The 21,126-nt window shown below is 36.2% G+C and overlaps 1 protein-coding gene across 6 annotated transcripts in view; it reads left to right on the forward strand.

Annotated features, from left to right (window-relative positions):
- Positions 1 to 21,126, forward strand: part of SMG1 (SMG1 nonsense mediated mRNA decay associated PI3K related kinase) — a 119,736-nt gene that overhangs the window by 52,560 nt on the left and 46,050 nt on the right. For all 6 annotated transcript variants that reach the window (XR_010731160.1, XM_066274746.1, XM_066274745.1 and 3 more), the window contains 20 exons: positions 1 to 174; positions 1,875 to 2,099; positions 3,548 to 3,649; positions 4,302 to 4,571; positions 6,056 to 6,186; positions 6,354 to 6,515; positions 7,603 to 7,721; positions 8,146 to 8,233; positions 8,323 to 8,424; positions 9,014 to 9,154; positions 9,708 to 9,907; positions 10,291 to 10,487; positions 10,643 to 10,804; positions 13,069 to 13,223; positions 15,152 to 15,294; positions 15,523 to 15,724; positions 18,706 to 18,815; positions 19,408 to 19,555; positions 19,922 to 20,081; positions 20,644 to 20,764. Coding sequence is in view for 5 of the 6 variants with exons in the window: in XM_066274746.1 (XP_066130843.1) it covers positions 1 to 174; positions 1,875 to 2,099; positions 3,548 to 3,649; positions 4,302 to 4,571; positions 6,056 to 6,186; positions 6,354 to 6,515; positions 7,603 to 7,721; positions 8,146 to 8,233; positions 8,323 to 8,424; positions 9,014 to 9,154; positions 9,708 to 9,907; positions 10,291 to 10,487; positions 10,643 to 10,804; positions 13,069 to 13,223; positions 15,152 to 15,294; positions 15,523 to 15,724; positions 18,706 to 18,815; positions 19,408 to 19,555; positions 19,922 to 20,081; positions 20,644 to 20,764 (3,112 nt within the window). In the remaining variant the exon portion in view is untranslated. The remainder of the gene's footprint in view (positions 175 to 1,874; positions 2,100 to 3,547; positions 3,650 to 4,301; positions 4,572 to 6,055; positions 6,187 to 6,353; positions 6,516 to 7,602; positions 7,722 to 8,145; positions 8,234 to 8,322; positions 8,425 to 9,013; positions 9,155 to 9,707; positions 9,908 to 10,290; positions 10,488 to 10,642; positions 10,805 to 13,068; positions 13,224 to 15,151; positions 15,295 to 15,522; positions 15,725 to 18,705; positions 18,816 to 19,407; positions 19,556 to 19,921; positions 20,082 to 20,643; positions 20,765 to 21,126) is intronic.

A 21,126-nucleotide genomic window follows, 5' to 3' on the forward strand; every position in this document is an offset into this window, starting at 1 on the left:
GACCTCAGCCATGTGGCCTCTGGGGAGTCAGTGGATGAAGATGTACCTCCTCCTTCAGTGTCATTACCAAAGCTGGCAGCTCTTCTCAGGGTGTTCAGTACTGTGGTGAGGAGCATTGGGGAACGCTTCAGCCCAATTCGGGGTCCTCCAATTACTGAGGCATATGTGACAGATGTAAGTGTCTTTAGGAGTTCTAAATACTATTTAAAAATAAAATTGTTCTGTATTATAAATGCTTGTGTTTACTTGGTATACTGTTACCAATCCTTTGTTGAACATGTATGTATCTGACTGCTTTCTTAAATAGCCAGGGAAGTTGGAAATTCTATATCCTATCCTACTTCCTACTTTCCCTTCATAAAACAAAAGGCCACTGTAAATTTCAGAATGTCCGTGAACTTTTCTCTTAGGAGATATTTTATAGATACATTTAATTCTTATTTTTAAACATATTAAACACTTTGTTTAATAATTATTATTTTGCTTTTAAATTATTGAGTCTCCTTTTAGTTTTTCAACATACTAAAAATAACATTATAGAGAAAGCCTCAAAAAGTAATTTTCTCTGAGCATGACAGGATGAAACAATTTATTAGCCTGACATCAAAGGATACAAAGATACAAGGACTTAAAATGATTAGTAATCTGAGATCAATGATAAGATTGCCACACTTCTGCAGCCCCCGGCATCAGCTGCACTGTATTACAGCCTGGTGAGTGGCTCAGCATACTAGACGTGAGAAGTGAACCCCATCCTTATACTCTGCTTGAGTAAGAAGGGAGGAATGTGTGGTACAGTAAAAAAATTTAATCCAAATGATTCCATTTTACTGCTAGGACAAAACTTTAGCTTTTATGAGCATTTACTTTCATTGATCACATTTGCTGGATAAAATATGACAATTTTGTATGTAATAGCTTTGTAAATTAATTGTGTATTTGAACAGAAATGTTTGATCATGAAGATAATTAAAACCAGCATATTGATAGTATTAACCTGATCAAAATGGTTTGATATCTTTGTTGCTTTTTTACTCTTCCAAAGGTAGTTTGATGACTGTCAGTGTTGAAATAAAGGCAGTTATTCAGATGTAAAATGAAAGGAACATAATAGTTTCCCAGCATAATTATATATTAAATATATTCTTTTATGAAAGCCTTTTTGGCCTTTGAACCTATATTTAGGTTTTAAAACCTGTGTGTAGTGGTTGTTGACTACTACAAAAATATTTAAAAGATATCTTTGTGTCAGTTTGTTGTGTTGTTTTCCCCTGTTTTTACTAGAAATTTAGTATATTAATATTGATTATTATAGTTCAGTGGAAGTTTTGGTTGGAAATTACATAATTTTTATAATCCCCATATAGTTATCATATGCTGTGAATGAGAAAACTTTCTTTTCTTTCTTTTGAACTTAGGAACTTTTATAAGCTAAAGGTGACTTGAATGTTTAGTTTTTAAAAAACTTTTCCAAAGTCCAAGTGATAGATTACAAAAAGTTATTCTCATGGCAGGTTATTTCCATGATGTTAATACTTTTACTGTTGCAAATTATGGTGTATTTCATGATTATAAAGATTCTGAGCTTCAGCTATTTAGTGGTGTTGGGTGCAAAGTAAGTGGGTAGAATGGAAGTAGAGGATGGCATATTCCATTTCTTGTCACAATAGCACATTAGAATTTTTTAGGCAAGATAATTTCTGTATATTGTACTAAAGACACCCTATTCAACATCTAAGAACTAGAATATTAAATGACTATTGACAGGGTAGGCAGTTAGTTTCAGTTGAAAATGCATTAAATAGAGAACGTATTATTGCCCTTTGGAAGCATGTGAATTTTTTTAAAAAGCTGCTTGTTTTCCCCATTTGCAGGTTCTGTACAGAGTAATGAGATGTGTGACGGCTGCAAATCAAGTGTTTTTTTCTGAGGCTGTATTGACAGCTGCTAATGAGTGTGTTGGTGTTTTGCTCGGCAGCTTGGATCCTAGCATGACTATACATTGTGACATGGTCATTACATATGGATTAGATCAACTGGAGAATTGCCAGACTTGTGGTACAGATTATATCATCTCAGTCTTGAATTTACTCACATTGGTATGTGAATTTTTTTTTGTTGCTTTTTAACATGCTGGTTTATCCAGGCTCTTAAATTTAAATTGATATGGAAGAAGTTAAGGCTTTGGTTATTTTGAATTTTTTTGAGCACATTAATCTTATTTATATAATCTAGTTTGCTTTTGCTTTTTGCCCTAATATCTGTTTACTTTTAGTGTTTGATGGCTCATCTCAGTGTAGATGTACTCATTTGTGTGTGTGTGTTTGTGTGTTTTGCTGAAACATCATGATTTTTCACATGAGACTATGTAATACTCCTGATAACTGTATGAGAAGTTACTCAATAGCTACTTTGAAAATCTCTGTTGCCTGACCAGGCGGTGGTGCAGTGGATAGAGCGTCAGACTGGGATGCAGAAGACCCAGGTTTGAAACCCCGAGGTCACCAGCTTGAGCCCAAGGTCGCTGGCTTGAGCAAGGGGTCACTCGCTCTGCTGTAGCCCTGCCTCCCCAAAGGCACATATGAGAAAGCAATCAATGAACGACTAAGGTGCCGCAACAAAGAATTGATGCTTCTCATCTCTCTCCCTTCTGTCTGTCCTTATCTGTCTCTCTCTTTGTCTCTGTCACACACACACACACACACACACACAATCTGTTATGTTTTGTTTCACATATGAAACTTCTTTTATGGTTTTTAATTCTTAACTCTAAATATTCCCCCTCAACCTTTTATTGTGGCTATTTTAAAACATATTTAAAAAATAGAATAGTATAGTGAATTTCTGCATACTTTACACAGTTTCTGTCATTAAAAACACATGGCCCATCTGGTTTCATCTAAGCCTCTGACTCCCCCTCCTCCATGCTACCCCTCCATCCCCCACTGGGTTATTTTTAAAGCAAATTCTAGATGATGTTCTGAACATTTCTACCAGTATTAAACTTTCCCTTGCCAATGTAAAACAATGCCTGTGTTGAAGTTTAAACTTAAAGTATAGTTTTTATATAGGTATATATATATTTTAATTAATTGACTATTTTTCAGAGCAGTTTTTGGTTTATTGAAAAATTGAGCAAATAGTATAAGATTTTCATATACCCTTTTCTCCCAATAGTTTTGTCTGTTATTACCATCTTGCTTTAATGTGGTGTTTATTATAATTGAGCCAAATTGACACATTATTATTAACTAAAATTCATAGTTTAGGATTCACTCTCTGTACATTCTGTGGGTTTTGACAAATATATAGTGCCATACGTGTTTTACCATTACAATATTATACAGAATAGTTTCACTGCTCTAAAAATCCCATGTGTTCCACCCACTCATCTCCCACCTTCCCCTTGAGCCTCTGGCAACCACTGGATAGTTTTACTGTCTCCATCATTCTTTTCCAGAGTGTTATAGTTGGAATCATGCAGTCATTTTGTCTTGATGTCATTTTATGACTTCATAACTCATTTCTTTATATTTTATTCTCTTAGATTGTTGAACAGATAAATACAAAACTACCATCATCATTTGTAGAAAAACTGTTTATACCATCATCTAAACTCCTGTTTTTGCGTTATCATAAAGAAAAAGAGGTAAGTGATGCATTCATACTTATTTTTGACAACTTAGTTCATTGAAGAATTTAGCTGATGTTGTTTAGTAGACTACATAAATGAAATGATAAATATTTGATTTAGAATATAGTGATTACAATGATTGTTTTAACTTGATATTTGTAGATTACTAGGCACCTTGATGAATGAGTGCCAAATAGTCTTTTTAGATTTTTCATGATTTATTTTTATTAAATTTTTTCAGAACTATTGTATATGTTATAAATAAGATGTGTTAGTTTTTCAACTGACTCCATGTCTAAACCAGTGTATAGACTTTCTAAGCAGATGTAGGGAAACCAATCTTAATAAAATGCTGTTTGTATATGTGTTTTGACACTGGCTGTTGTTTTGTAATCTCCTTTTAAGAAATTTCATGTAGCCAGTTTTAATTTAGAGTTTCCTTTCTTTGTAATAAAAAGGTTTATAGATTTTAAAAAGCTTACTGATATGTGTATGTTCCCAAAAGGTTGGGTTTTTAGATATTAAGACCTTTAGTGTTCTGTACAGTGAATTTATCAATCTTAAATTCATTTGTATTATCAACATGTATATATAATAATTTATTTTCTATGTAAGTGTAGAAGATTTGTTTTCCATTGAATTACTACTTTCCTGAATTCTTTTTAAGGTTGTTGCTGCAGCCCATGCTGTTTATCAAGCAGTGCTCAGCCTGAAGAATATTCCTGTTTTGGAGACTGCCTATAAATTAATTTTGGGAGAAATGACTTGTGCCCTAAACAACCTGTTACATAGTCTACAACTTCCTGATGCCTGTTCTGAAATAAAACATGAGGCTTTTAAGAATCATGTATTCAATGTAGACAATGCAAAATTTGTAGTTATTTTTGACCTCAGTGCTCTCACTACAATTGGAAATGCCAAAAACTCACTAATTGGGGTGAGTCTTTACTTGTAATTACTATGTTTTATCCACACTGCAGCCTCTTCTCATTGCATATTTATATGTATTTCATTTACTGTCATGTCAGTGAATCTACAGAATCCCTGTAGAACAAATGACCACATTTAGGACATGTCTGAGTAATTTAAATTGGTAAGAATATTTTCTTGCAATTATGCTTTGCACACTCTCCTTCCTTTCCTTGACAACCCTTGATAAAATTTTTAAATATTTGTTTTATTATTTAGAAAATATCTCCTATTTACTTTCACAAGCTTACAGAAAATGTTTGTGACTATTTTCCACAAGTCAAATCTGTGTAGTTCTTCTAGTATACAGCCCCTTCAGCCCCTGGTACTTTTCTCCTTTACTTTTTTACTGTCTCCTCTCTGCGAACATTTATAAGTGATAGTTTTGGAGAAAGAAGAACGATTTCTTTAAGAAATTTGATACCTGTTTTTTATTTATACTTACTGCTACAGTTTGTATATTTCTTTCTATTACTGGACTTGCAATATTGAAAAACATAATTTCTAATAAAGATTGATGACATATAACTAAGAGATTATGTTTCCTCAGGGAGAAGAGGGAAAAATCAAGATTTGATGTTTATGATTGTATGCTTTCCATATTGTTAGATATGATGGCCTGTATCCCTCTATAGCTATTCTTCCCTCACTGCTAGTTTTGGCTTACATTGAAGGCTGCCTCTCTTTACACTCTAAAATTTGATTGTTGAGGAATTCACATTGTATACAAATTTGAGGAATTTGATGTCCTGCACTTTGAAAACAAGGAGAGGAGTTGGGGATGGAGCAGTCAGGTGGAATGGGATATTTTTGCATTTAAAAGAAAAAGGGAAGGGTGGAAAAGGTTTAGAGGACAGAATGTTTTTTTCTCATTAGATAGGGCACTTTGCCATTTACAATATATGGAAAATTGAGGAAATACAACGTATTACTCTAAAGGGTACAGAAGGCTTTGTTTGGTCCAAGGATCAGTAAACTACAGCCTATGAGCCAAATCCAGGCCACTTCCTATTATCTCTTAAAAAAAAATCCTTATTGAGGCATAATTTATATACTATACAATTCCCATTTAAAATATACAGGTTAATGATACATAGCATATTCATATAATACAATTATCACCAAACATCACCTGTTTTTGTAAAGCAAGTTCTGTTGGAACACAGCCACTCATCTTTTGTCTGGCTATTTATTTTCTTATTACAGTGGCAGAGTTGAGGAGTTGGACATTGCAATAGAGGTGTTATATGGCCCACAGAGTCTGAGATACTCTTTGTGTTCACCAAAAGTGTTTGCTTACCCCTTGTTTGGCATACTAGATTGTTTCAAAATTTAAGTGTCATTTTGATTTTATAAAATATCTAGACATACTTACTTTGAAGGATAAAGTGTTTGTATGCTCATACACATATTGGAGGAACTGAACATTAACTTTCTCTTGTACATCATCAGATGTGGGCACTGTCTCCAACTGTCTTTGCACTCCTGAGTAAGAATCTGATGATTGTGCACAATGACCTGGCTGTTCACTTCCCTGCCATTCAGTATGCAGTGCTTTACACTTTGTATTCTCATTGTACCAGGTACAGTTTTTTTATAAATATTTCTTAAGAAAATTTTATGTTAAAGGGCTCGACGGACCCTTTAAAGTACAGGTTTAAAAAATATATTTATTGATTTAACTTCGGGATTGCCTTTTTTTTTTTTTTTTAATTAGAGATCAAAAGATGATTTGCACTTTGTCTTCCAGGCATGATCATTTTATATCTAGTAGTCTTAGCTCATCATCCCCGTCTTTGTTTGATGGAGCTGTGATTAGTACTGTAACTACAGCTACAAAAAAACACTTCTCAATTATATTAAATCTCCTGGGAATATTGCTGAAGAAAGATAATCTTAACCAGGACACAAGGTAACTGAGTAATACACTTCTAACTTCTATTAATTCGACTTCATGAGTTGAGAGTAAGAAATGAAGATTTTTGAGTTGGGAAAGAACAACTTCTTCATTATGAACTACTTTTAAAATTTGGTTTTATTGGCCCTAGCCCGTTAGCTCAGTTGGTAAAGAGTGTCATCCTGAAAGGACAAGTTTGCATGTTTGATTCTTAGTCAGAGTACACACAGGAAGTAACCAATGAACTCTTCCCTTCCTCTCCTCTCTCTCTCTCCTTTACTCTCCCTGTCTCTCTAAAAATCAGTCAATATTTTAAAAAATAATAATATTAAGCCCTGGCCAGATAGCTTGTTTGGTTGGAGCCTTGTCCCAGATTGCAGAGGTTACTGGTCAAGGCACATACAGGAGCAGCTCAATGTTACTGTCTTTTTCCCTGCCTCTCAAAAAAAGAAAGAAATTGGTTATATTGTTTAATCTAGGATTTCTTTTTTTCAAAAGAATTATAAGGACCCTCCCTATGTTTTGTGGAAGAATATATTTATATAGATTTTTACAAGGCATACATGTTTTTGTTCTTTTTTATTTAGTGAGAGGAGAGGAGGCAGAGAGTCAGACTCCCGCATGTGCTCCTGACTGGGATCCACTCAGCAAGCCCACTAGGGGGTGATGTTCTGCCCATCTGGGGCATAGCTCCATTGCTCAGCAACCGAGCTCTCCTTATCAGCTGAGGCATAGGCCGTGGAGCCATCCTCAGCATCTGGCCAACTTGCTCCAATTGAGCCATGGCTGCAGGAGAAGAAGAGAGAGAGAGAGAGAAACGAGAGGGGAAGGGTTGGAGAAACAGATGGGTGCTTCTCCTGTGTGCCCTGACTGGGAATTGAACCCAGGACATCCACACGCCAGGCTGACACTCTTATCACTGAGCTAACTGGCCAGGGCCAACGCATACTTATTTTGACAAAAGGCTATCTGTAGTTTCAATTTTTGTTTCTTACTGCTTGATATCTTTTTAAGAAGAAAAAGAAAACTAATATAAGAAGAAGAGATTTTTAAAATTGATTTTCTTTTTTAATGTAAAGTCATTGTATATTTTGTGTTTCAGGAAACTGTTAATGACTTGGGCTTTGGAAGTGGCTGTTTTAATGAAAAAGTCTGAAACATATGCACCTTTATTCTCTCTTCCATCTTTCCATAAATTTTGCAAAGGCCTTTTAGCCAACAGTAAGTTTATGTGATTGTTTAATTTTGTTAATGCTTAAAAAGGGGGATCTTTGGTAATGGGAGAAAGATAGTTACTACTTTCATGCCGCAAGATGTATAATCACCATTTTAATGAGATGCATAATCTGTCAGTTCTATTTTCATTCATAATATATTAAAAATAGGAATTCTAAGTGTCACATTTTAAAGTTTATGTGACTGTCATATTATTCATGTACTTCTAAAATTTCTTCTGAAAAAGACTAGTCACTTTGAAGTGGATTTTGTTGAACCTACTCTTTTTCCAGATGTTAGTGCCAGTGAGAGTCCAGACATGGCAGAGCCCGCTCTATAGTAGGTGCTCACTGTTGAATGTCAGGAAATTAGCATACTGTTGTATAAATTCTTTTGGCAAGCTGAAAATAACTATCTTAATTTTTAATAGCTCTTGTCGAAGATGTGAATATCTGTCTGCAAGCATGCAGCAGTCTACATGCGTTGTCCTCTTCCTTGCCAGATGATCTTTTACAGAGGTATGGACTAAAGTTCTTATATTTTGACCCTCGTTCTAATAACTTGGAAATATTACCACATCTGTGTTATCTATTTCATTTTTTCATAGGTGTGTTGACGTTTGCCGTGTTCAACTGGTCCACAGTGGGACACGTATTCGACAAGCATTTGGAAAGCTGTTGAAGTCAATTCCTTTAGACGTTGTCCTGAGGTATAACAGTTATGTTGGGGCAAAGACATTGCACTGTGTTTTTACTGCCTAGTCTAGTTTAGGAAAAGACAGATCACTTATTAAGTGAATTAAGTTCCATCTTGTATGATGTTTCTTAGCAATTGAAGAGAAATAAGCTCATGATAACTAGTATAGAATAATTCATGTAGTGCCAAAATGTTTTTCTTAGTAGTTCAGTTATTTGAAAAACTAAACTTTGATTATTTACTGTTTTGATTAATTTGGGAGCTTTAAGAACTTGAAATTTCAAAGTTTTAAGAACATTCTGGTTTTAAACCTCAGTTTTGTTTTATTTATTGATTGATTTTGAGAGAGAGAAACATCAATTTGTTGTTCCACTTATTTAGCCATTCATTGGTTGATTCTTGTATGTGCCCTGATTGGGGATCGAACCCACATCCTTGGCCTATCAGGATGACACAGTAACCAATTGAGCTACCTGCCCAGGTCAATTTTATTTTTTACTTCCAAATTTCAATAGCAAGGAAATGGCCCATTTTTATAGGAAGAAACATTTTGTTTTAACAAAAACATTTTGCATGACAACAGCTTTATTTTCTGTCTACAGCAATAACAATCACAGTGAAATTCAAGAAATTTCTTTAGCATTGAGAAGTCATATGAGTAAAGCACCAAGTAACACATTCCACCCGCAAGATTTCTCTGATGTTATTAGTTTTATTTTATATGGGAACTCTCATAGAACAGGGTAAGACATTTCTTTGACTGATTAATTGGGAAAAGTAATATACAATATACTTGAATATCTTGGCCCTACACCTACTTTGAGTGGTAGAGTAGAAAGTAATATTCTTCTTAAATGAGTTATTTTAGTAGTAGGAACCATTGCTTTGAAGATAGCATCTGAAGAGAGAAAAATGGCCTTTGAGTTAGTTGAGTGATGGAGTGTTGTAATGTGGTTGACAGTTAACTGATCTGAGGATGTTATCAGTGCTTTGGAGAAGGGCCTGGGGCCATAGACATTCTAGACATGCTTAATTGGAGTGAATGCTTTCTCCTGATATTCATATTGTCCTCAGCCATTTATCCTAATCATCCATCCATACCATACCCCTATTTTGGTTTAACTCTAGCAGACCCCAAAATGAAAGGTGGGGGTAAAATGCTCCCCAAATTTATAGGTTTTGCCTTTTTGGAGTAGGAAAAATTATAGTTCCCTACTCCCATTCCCCTTGCAGTTTTTTAAAATTTATTAAAGTGAAGTTGTCATTGTTTGTTAAATATCAAACTGCTTTTCCCAGGAAGGACAATTGGTTAGAAAGATTGTTCTATAGCTGCCAGAGACTGGATAAGCGTGATCAGTCAACAATTCCCCGCAATCTCCTAAAGACAGATGCTGTCCTTTGGCAGTGGGCTATTTGGGAAGCAGCACAGTTCACGGTTCTTTCTAAGTTGAGAACCCCACTGGGCAGAGCTCAAGATACTTTCCAGACAATTGAAGGTAATCAAATGTAGTGTTTTTCAAATATTGCTATACAAAAATTTTCAGCCTTACATTAAGAAATTTGTCTTTGTTAAAAATTTGAGAGTACTTCTCTGTTCATTACTTTATCAGTTAATCTTTTAGTTGTGCTTGTTAGAATAAGCTTTCATTGAATAATTGTGTTGGCAACAGTATGGTTGTCTGTTTTTGTTTAAAAATTTAAGGGATTTGTATGGATAAAACATTTCCTTAAAATGAAAAATATTTTATGTTCAGTTTTGTTTTTAAGTGGTGCTTATACAGAGGAAACTGATAAATGTGAATTTGTGAAACTACCTCCAGTTACTTCTACAATTTTTAAAGATTTCTTTTAAATTTGGAATGTTGTCTTTTGCTTTTAGGTATCATTAGAAGTCTTGCAGCTCATACATTAAACCCTGATCAAGATGTTAGTCAGTGGACAACTGCAGATAATGATGAAGGCCACAGTAGCAACCAGCTTAGACTTGTTCTTCTTCTGCAGTATCTGGAAAATCTGGAAAAATTAATGTATAATGCATATGAGGGATGCGCTAATGCGTTAACGTCCCCTCCCAAGGTTGGTTTCACTGGGCTCATTCCTCTGTAGTAGTTTCATGGTCAAATCTGGTTGTGTATGCAGAGCCGACATCACAGTAGACTTGTATATTTGTTGTATGTTTATTTGAGACACCCACACCTATAATTTGAACAAACTTTCTCTTTATTCTAAAGGTCATTAGAACTTTTTTCTATACCAATCGCCAAACTTGTCAAGACTGGTTGACTCGGATCCGACTCTCCATCATGAGGGTTGGATTGTTGGCAGGCCAGCCTGCTGTGACAGTGAGACATGGCTTTGACTTGCTTACAGAAATGAAGACAAATTTATCTCAGGTAAAGTGGTGTGTTTGGAGATAATTTTAAACCTGTTGCTTAGAAAAACATGGGTTTAATTCTCTTTATTTTTTAATCTATAGATAAAATAATTGAAAATTTTAATTTTCAAAGCTTTTGATCTAATATTTTATAAAAGCAATGACTTGCAAAGTTACCTATTCAATCTTTTATACTTAAAACATTGAAATATGTATTATTTATACTTAAGGTTGAAACATTAAAGGTAAGTCTAAGAAATTTGTCTATAGAAGAAATAATTTTTATAATTTATAATGATAGTTGTAAAATGCATAGTGAAGTATATATAAATTATAATGTATGTATAATGTAATATGGAGAAAGTTCAGGCTTCTAAGTGGGATACAAAAATAGCAAATGTTTGCTAATTAAGGTAATGTTGGGTAATATTCAGAGAAACATGAAATTAATTATTTTAATTTATGGGTTTTTTTTTCCTTCCTTTAAGTGAGAGATGGGGAGATAGTAAGACAGACACCCGCATGTGCCCTGACCGGGATTCCCCTGGCAACACCTATCTGAGACTGACGCTCGGACCAACCGAGCTATCCTCAGTGCCCAGGCCAGTGCTCGAACCAGTTGAGCCACTGGCTGAGGGAATGAGAAAAAAAGGAGAAATAATGGTCACTTACCTGTGTGCCCTAATCAGAATTGAATCCAGGATATCCATATGCCAGGCTGACACTATCCAAAGAGCTAACTGGCCAGAGCCAATTCATATTTATTTATATTTACTTTTGTTTTATATTTAGTTCATATGTTTCTCCTGAAGATGCCAGTTTAGCCCTGGACAGATGGCTTCGTTGGTTGGAGAATTGGCCCAAAATGCAGAGGTTGCTGGTTTGATCCCTGGTTAAGGCACATACAGGAATGGATTGATGTTCCTGACTCTCTCTTTCTCCCTTCCTCTCTGGCTAAAATAAATAAATAAAAGTAATTTTTTAAAAAAATGCCAGTTTAAATGTTGGGGAACTTTTTTTTTTGTAAAGACTAACACACACATGTGCTATTAAAGTTCTGTCAGTTATCTTTAGTAGCTACATTATACATTGCATTTTAAGAATTCTAAACTAGGCCCAGGCCAGATGGCTCCATGGATAAAGTGACCCTGATGCATCAGAGGTCATAGGTCCAGTCCCCAGTCAAGGCATGTGTGAGAAACAGCCAATGAATATACAGCTAAATGGAACAACTGAGTGAAACAAGTTGATGCTTCTTTTTCCCTCCCCCCTTCTCTCCCTCCCTCCCTCCTCTCCCTTCCTCCCTCCTCTCCCTTTCCCTCCCCCCTCTCTTTCCTGTTCCCTCTCCCTATATCTCCCCCCTCCCTATATCTCTCTCTTCCCTTTCTCTCAAATCAATGGAAAAGTTAATTAAAAAATTAAAAGTAGACTAGGCAGTGGCACAGTGGATAGAGCATTGGACTGGGTCGCAGAGGACCCAAGTTTGAAACCCCGAGGTCACTGGCTTGAGCGCAGCTCATTCAGCTTGAGCAGGGGCTCACCAGCTTGAATGCGTGGTTGCTGGCTTGAGTTTGGGATCATAGACATGACCCTATGGTCACTGGCTCAAGCAAGGGGTCACTCACTCTGCTGTAGCCCCCCCTTTCACCCCCAACCTGTCAAGGCCCATATGAGAAAGCAATCAATGAACAACTAAAGAGCCACAACAAAGAATTGATGCTTCTCATCTCCTTTCCTTCCTGTCTGTCTGTCCCTATCTGTCCCTCTCTCTGACTCTCTGTCACAAAAAAAAGTCAAATTATTTTTACAATAATGACATTATTTATTTAGCTTAGAATACTTTTACTTTTTTTTGTGTGTGTGTATTTTTTCTGAAGTTGGAAACGGGGAGGCAGTCAGATAGACTCCTGCATGCGTCGACCGGGATCCACCTGGCATGCCCACCAGGGGGCGATGCTCTGCCCATCTGGGGAGTTGCTCTGTTGCAACCAGAGGCATTCTAGCGCCAGAGGCAGAGGCCATAGAGCCATCCTCAGCGCCTGGGCCAACTTTGCTCCAATGGAGCCTTGGCTGCGGGAAGGGAAGAGAGAGACAGAGAGGAAGGAGATGGGGAGGGGTGGAGAAGCAGATAGGCGCTTCTCCTGTGTGCCCTGGCTGGGAATCGAACCCAGGATTCCTGCACGCCAGGCCGATGCTGTACCACTGAGCTATCCAGCCAGGGCCGAGATTTAAAATTTAATGATATGGATGTCTGAGGTTAATTTTTCTGAGTGCCATTTTCAGGGGAATGAATTGGAAGTAACTATCATGATGGTGGTAGAAGCACTGTGTGAACTTCACTGTCCTGAAGCTATACAGGGGATTGCTGTCTGGTCATCTTCCATTGTTGGAAAAAATCTTCTCTGGATTAACTCAGTGGCCCAACAGGCTGAAGGGAGGTAAGTTGGAAGAAAGGAAATAAATGATAGGGTTTCTTTATGTTTAAATTATTTGTATTATTGACTAACATTGTAGTTAAATCCTAAAATGACTTTATTCACTTTTAGCAAGTGGAGCTTTCTATAAATCATTTTACTAGGACACATGTTCAGTCTGTTCTTTAGTGGCAAAACTTGGGTAGCTTTCTTATGTATGAATTAATTGGAAATCTTTAAAACAAGATCTGGCAGTTATTTGTTTTATAAATTCTTTTGAACTTCATCCTTAATTTATAACCTTTCACATAAGTCTGGTACAAATTACCCAAATGGCTACAGTAATTGCTCATTAGCTTTGTACACAACATTCAGACTCACTTGATTCCTCCAGGTAAATGAGCATCATAATAGTCTGTGTACATTGATGTAACTTTTATCTAATCTGTAAAATGTAGAAAAAATAATCCTTCTTATAATTCTATCTCCTGATGGTAACTCTAGTTTTGGTCTATATGCCTTTAGTTCTTTTTTCTTTTCATATAGTTTTCTCCACCCTTTTCATAGAAATAGCAGTGTTTTTGCTGGCCATGTGGTTTTGCTTTTTCCACTGAGCAATATTTTTAGAAATATTTTGCTGTGTTAAATATTCTACAACGTGATTTTTAACTGGCACAGTTGTATTTGTGAATGTACCCAAATTTAATATACCTATTGTTGGGCAATATGGTTGTTTCTGATGTTTTCTTTTTTACTAATCTTAATGCACCATGGCACTTAGCTTTTTGCTCATATTTGTGATTATTTTCTTTGAATTCATTTGTACAAGCTGATTTATTAGAAAAAAGACTATAGATTCTGTGGCTTGTAATACATACTATTGCTGAGTTACTCTACAGAAAAGATGGTTCCAATTTTAATTCCTAACAATAGAGTAACCCTTCTTTCTTCATCTTTGTGAATACTGAGAGTCACTGAGAAACAAGAACCCTGCCATCATCATCAGTGAAAGTATTTGTTTTATTTTACATTGCTTTATTAATGCATAATAGTGGAACATTCCCCATGTATTATATTAACCATTTGTGATTTTTAAAAACACAGATTGTCTTCATGGCCTCTTGTTTTTTTCCTTTAAGCTGTGAAATTTTAATATGCACCAGGATTGTTAATGCTATTTAATTTCTTGATTTGTAATTTTTTTTTTTTTTTTTTTGTATTTTTCTGAAGCTGGAAACGGGGGAGAGACAGTCAGACAGACTCCCGTATGCGCCCGACCGGGATCCGGCACGCCCACCAGGGGGCGATGCTCTGCCCCTCCAGGGCATCGCTCTGTTGTGACCAGAGCCACTCTAGTGCCTGGGGCAGAGGCCAAGGAGCCATCCCCAGCGCCCGGGCCATCTTTGCTCCAATGGAGCCTCGCTGCGGGAGGGGAAGAGAGAGAGAGGAAGGAGAGGGGGAGGGGTGGAGAAGCAGATGGGCGCTTCTCTTGTGTGCCCTGGCCGGGAATCAAACCCGGGACTTCTGCTCGCCAGGCCGACACTCTACCACTGAGCCAACTGGCCAGGGCCTGTAATTTGTTTTTAATGTTCATGGTTTTTTGTTGTTGTTGTTGTTGTTTTTTAATATACTTAGAATTTTCAAAGTATTTTGCCAGTAGATCTTTTACTTTATGGATTCTTTTCTTGTATTCTACTTGCCATTACTTACATACATTAGGATGAGATCTTTATTCCAATATTTTTTGTTATATTTTGCTGTTTATTTTTCCAGCATTTAACAATGTAATTTATTTTTATTTGTTATGAGGAAGAGATCTGATTTTGTGCATGTCCAACTTCACACTATTAATTGTCTAGCTCAGTTTATCGAGTGATTCATTTTTTTTCTGTTTTTATGGAATTGAATTTGTGGATAATTTTAAAATAAGACTGTCACAATTTGCTTTGAAGGTTTGAAAAGGCCTCTTTGGAGTACCAGGAGCATCTGTGTGCTATGACAGGTGTTGATTGCTGCATCTCTGGCTTCGACAAATCTGTTCTTACATTGGCCAATGCTGGGCGAAATAGTGCCAGTCCCAAACATTCTCTGAATGGTGAGCATTCAGTTCTTCCCCTCTCCCTGTCTCTGCCTTGTCCTTTCTTCCTTCTTCTCTAAAAATGAAGTAGGAGTCAGATGGTTTTTACTGATGGTCTTGCTGTATATTTTTACATTTCTATACTCTTTGAAATATTTATTACTGCTCTGGAGATCTCTCTCTCTCTCTCTCTCTCTCTCTCTCTCATATGCACACACACACTTTTATAAAATCATTTTGACTCAGGAGACTCCAGAAAAACTGTGTTGTCCAAACCAACTGACTCTTCTCCTGAAGTTATAAATTATTTGGGAAATAAAGCATGTGAGTGCTACATTTCAATTGCTGATTGGGCTGCTGTCCAGGAATGGCAGAATGCCATCCATGACTTGAAGAAGAGCACCAGCAGTACTTCTCTCAACCTGAAAGCTGATTTCAACTACATAAAGTAAGAATTTTTTTCAGTTATAAATTATACTTAACTGCATTAAATAATACTTAAGTAACTTTAAAGGTTTCTGTGGCAGAAGAATGCTGAAATTGGTCATATCTACTATTGCAAGATATTGTAGTTCTAATCATACTGCATTCTAAAAATGACTGTAGTGAGAAACCAACATTAGATATGGGGAGGGTAGTTGTGCTATGTAAAAACTGAGATGTTAATCATGAAAGCAGTGATTTGGTATGATTCTAGAGCCTATTCTAAAATAAAAATGAATATGCAGTGGTCCCCCCTTTATCCGTATAGAGTATGTTTCAAGACCCCCAGTGGATGCCTGAAAACTGCAGATAGTACCAAACCCTGTATATCCTGTTTTTCTTGTAGATACATAGCCATGATAAGGCACAGTAAGGGATAAACAATAACTAATAATAAAATAGGAAAATTAAAATACTGTAATAAAAATTATGTGAATGTGGTGTGACTCTCATAACCAGTCTGATAATCTATTGATAATAAAGATAGCTACTAAGTATACATGGGCAAGTAGTGTGTACAACATGAATACCTGGACAAAGGGATGATTCTCATCGTAGGTGTGATGGTGTGACATTTCATCGTGCTGCTCAGAACAGTGCATGATTTAAAACTTTGAATTGTTCTGAAGTTTTCCATTTAACATTTTTGGACCACTGTTAACCATGGATAATTAAAACCATGGAACGTGAAACTTGAATGGGGCAAGCTATTATAAAGATAAGTTTGTCACTGCTTTAGAAAGGATCACATTTCATCATGTTATTTCTAAGTTAGATTCGAATATACAGTAAACTCGCACTTAACGTCATTGATAGGTTCTTGGACACTGACTTTTAAGTGAAACAACATATGATGTAACTAATTTTATCATAGGCTAATTGATTTAAACAAGAATTAAACATCAAACTTCTCAATAAAGACCTCAAACACTTCTAATATTAAACATTGAAATAAATGAGCTATAAATACATTTACAAAAGATTAACAAACACAAGTAAAAACAAGTAATAAAAAGAATTAAGTGTGGAAAGGACTTTGACCCCCTAATAAGATAGAAAAATCTGGTGGAATTTTAATAGGAGGTGTATGTCATGATCTGCCTTAGTGGTTCACTCTGTTATGTTGTGGAGAGACTGGAGGTCTAGGGGGCAACAGTGGAAGCATGTAGACCTTTAATTTGTGAGGGCAGAGGTAGAGGGAGGAGAAAGCATACTATTAACTGAAATAGAAACACATAACAAACGAGTCATGTTTAAGGTGCTTGTGAAACATGCAGACGAGATTGTTTAGTATGTAGTTAAGAACTGAATTGGGAACTAAGGAGGAAAGTCTAAACTGGAAAAATATTTAGGGATAATTAGTATATAGGTAGCAATTAAAGGCCTGATTCTGTACTCTGGAGCTTTTGTAAACCACCAACCACTGATGAGGCTGTGGAAAAGAGTGAGTGAAAAGGAAGGAGGGCCAAGGTCAGAATCCTTTTGCGCATTGGTTAAAGGATGGAGAAGGAGCCATTGAAGAAAGCACAAGGACATTGAAAAAGGACATGACAAAGAGGTAGGAGAGCTAGATGGTAGTAGTCAGCCCTACCAGAGCTCCAGACTGCAAGCCAAAGAGCTGTGTAGAGAGAGGAGAAGCAGCCAGGTTGAATATTGCTGGATGGTGGAGAAATTTGAAAACAAAAGCTTTAGTTAGGTTAATTGAGTAGTGAGTTTTTCTTGAAGTCAACAGAGGAAGTTGTGGCTGAAGGAGAATATTGTGTTTATTTTAAATATTAGTAAGATTAATTGTTGTTTTAGACAAAAGGGGAGGACCCCACTTTCTATATGCCTCAAAAAAGGCAGTTAAAGTTAGAGCTAGTTTTGGAAGTGGATGGTGGGTTGGGATAAGGGTAGAGACAATTGAAGTCTGTGGGTTTTGCTCCTTTTTTTTTTTCCTTTCCTGAGGAGTGAATCAGTCATTAGCTGAAAGTGTGAGGCCATTGTAGAATACAGTGGGCATAGAGGGAACCTGCCACTGAAGAAGACAAAGACTTAGATCCCAGAGTGGCAGAAAGGGTTGTTTTGTGTTTTGGTCTAAACTGCAACAGTTCATTAGCCGTACAGGTCATCTGAGAGGCTGGTGGTTGCAGTGAGCCAGGCATGGGGCTTATTAAGGCAGAAGCAGGTACAATCAAGTGATGTCTGGTTATAGTGCTGGTTTCTGGCTGATGTAAGGGAGGTGACGCAGTGAGGGGTACAGGAAAAGATGTGAGTTGTAATGTTGGTTGTAGAGCAGCTATAATAGGAATGGGAATAGGGTCAGGAATCTGAAAGTAGCAATGAGAGCTAGGAGGATGAGGCCTCTCGTATTGGCATTGATGCTCCAGCATTATTGGAGGGAGTTTCAGAGGTGTCATCATTTTCAGGTAACATGAGATGGAAAGGAAAATTTTTTTGTAAAGAGAAACAGGTTCCCTGAAACACAGTAGAAAAGGTAGAGAGAGAGGGTGGGAGTTAACAGTGAATGAAGGCAGGACTAGGATATAAGATTGAGATATATTAGCAGCATAGGAGACCGACAGGGTCTTAGGCTTTAGGTGATAGCCAAGGCCATGTAGGTAGTTTGATGGTATAGGTTGGGGGAAGCTATCGATGTTGAAGTTTTCTTGAGAAAGTCTGTTGTCAGTTTGTTGGAGGTGCCCCAAGGAAAAAAGGCTGCAGAAAGAGGAAGGAGACATGAAGGGTAAGTATGCTGAACTTAATGCCTAAAGCTATAACTTTTTGGTTTCATTCCAATTTTAGTGCTTATTAAGATGGTAGTGACATCTTCAAAATAAAAGTAAAATAGTCGCTGTTACAGAGAGAACTTCATCGAAAGGATGCTGTGTGGTTGTGCTATCTTTTTCTAGAATTTGTTCTGGTTTGAATAGGGTTTAATACAAGCTAACTAATATTTAATTACAGATCACTAAGCAGTTTTGAGTCTGGAGAATTTGTTGAATGTACTGAGCAATTAGAATTGTTACCAGGAGAAAATATCAACCTACTTGCTGGAGGATCAAAAGAAAAAATAGGTATTTAAGATAATTTTTTAATTAAGTATTTTTATGGTCAAGTTGCTCAAAATGTTTGGCTTATTTGGCAAAATGAAAAACTTCAAAATTAAGTAAACTAAAAGCTACACTACTTTGAAATTTAGCCATTTTGCTTGAAAAAGTACAAGTGGTGTTTAAGCTAAATATTTTTTTGTGCTTGGCATCTTAGCTGTGCTTCGTTCATTAAGTTTTGTTTTCTTTTTGTGATAGAGGGATAGATAGGAACAGACAGACAGGAAAGGAAGAGAGATGAGAAACATCAGTTCTTCGTTGCAGCACCTTAGTTCATTGATTGCTTTTTCAGTAAGATTTGCCAAAGTAGGTCTAGATTAGCCCCTATAAATAGATGGCTGATTTTTGAGCCTTGAAATTAACTGATTTGGGGGAGGTCTGAAGTATAATGTTATATAAAGTATAATTTTTATATAGGTGTCAGAAATAATTACAGTGTTTAGCTGAATCTACTATGAAAGGAGATGTATATTGGTGATTATTTTTTAACAGTCAAAATATCTTATCACTTGTACATTAAAGGCAAATTAACTTAATGGAATCTATTTAATCTCCGTAGATATGAAAAAACTGCTTCCTAACATGTTAAGTCCAGATCCAAGGGAACTTCAGAAATCCATTGAAGTTCAGTTATTGAGAAGCTCTGTTTGTTTGGCAACTGCTTTAAACCATCTGGAACAAGATCAGAAGTGGCAGTCTATCACTGAGTAAGTGAATCCCTAAGGAGGTGAATGTGAATCATGTATACCTTATGACAAATGTGTGTGCTTTGGTGGGGGTGAGGCAGTTAGTGCTAGTCGTGATAGCTTCATTTTAGTTGTAGAAGTTGTAAAATAATACGTGACTGCCACTTGCCAGTGTAGACTGAGGTTGAAAGTAAATAAAATATAGAAATTCCCCAAAGCCAATGCCCTGACTTGCTTATATCATGTTACTAAAGAGCCAGCATGCTCCTCTTCCTTCCTTCGCTTTAGATGTCAATATGGAATCCTCTTATCAAAGTGCTTTATACTCTTCAGGGTTACAAGTTGAGAAATCTCATTTATTAATTAATAATAAATACTTTGTTTCAGAAATGTGGTAAAGTACTTGAAGCAAACCTCCCGAATAGCTATTGGACCACTGAGACTTTCTACATTGGCAGTTTCCCAGTCTCTGCCAGTTCTCAGTACCTTACAGCTGTATTGTTCTTTTGCTTTGGAGAACACAGTTGCTAACAGACTTTCTACAGAGGTGTGTATATGGACATTTTTACCAGGATATTCTTCTGAGTATCAACATGCGCTAGTATAAAGCAGAGACTATTTTTCAAGTTTTTAAACAGCATTTGTAGTATTTGTTAGACAAGCTAGCAAATCTAGAAATCTGAAATGCCATTTTTAGGCAGGTTTTCATTTGAGAAATGTGTAAGGCAGATGTAAGAACCTAAGATACATAATCTCAAAGATGCTAATTGCTTAATATTTTCTTTTTCTTTTTGGAAGAGGGGTTGATGTATATAAATATATTTTCCTTGGTTAGATTATATAAATTTTAGATGTAAAATGAAGATACTACCTCATCTTCTCAGCTAGAGTAAAGTTTAACCAAAGATAAGCTCTTCCCAAGGAAATTGTAATCTTTGAGAATGCGTTATGAAGCTATAGTTTCATGTTTTTCTGTAAATTAGCCTCTTCTTCCTAGTAAATATGCTGTTTATTTTATTTTTTAAATATGCATATTTATTGATAAATATATTGATAACTTGGACTTACAAGCCTGTTTCCTTTAAGCAGTTTTGGTTTTACCCTGGCAGGACTGTCTTATTCCACTCTTCAGTGAAGCTTTGCGTTCATGTAAACAGCATGATGTGAGGCCGTGGATGCAGGCATTAAGATATACCATGTACCAGAGTCAATTGTTGGAGAAAATAAAAGGTAACTAGGTTTTTTAAAAAACAGATTTGTTGAGATACAAGTTATACATTATAAGTGTACAGTTCTGTGAATTTTAACACATCCTCACCTGTGTTAACTACCAGTAAAATCAAAGTAAGGAACATGTATCTACCCTGAAAAGTTGAATGTCTTTTCACAGTTACCTCAGTGGTTTTCAGTCACTGGTCTGCAGACCAGCTGAGTTCTCTCCCATCTGCCTGTCCTAGGCAACCACTGATTTGCTTTCTATCACTATATATTAGTCCTGTCTTTACTAAAGTTTTATATAAATGTAATCATAAAGTATGATCTCTTGGATTTGACTTCTTAACATTTTATTTTTAAGGGTCACACATGGTAGA

Source organism: Saccopteryx bilineata, chromosome 4 (genome assembly GCF_036850765.1).
Source record: "Saccopteryx bilineata isolate mSacBil1 chromosome 4, mSacBil1_pri_phased_curated, whole genome shotgun sequence".
Classification (NCBI taxonomy): Eukaryota; Metazoa; Chordata; class Mammalia; order Chiroptera; family Emballonuridae; genus Saccopteryx; species Saccopteryx bilineata.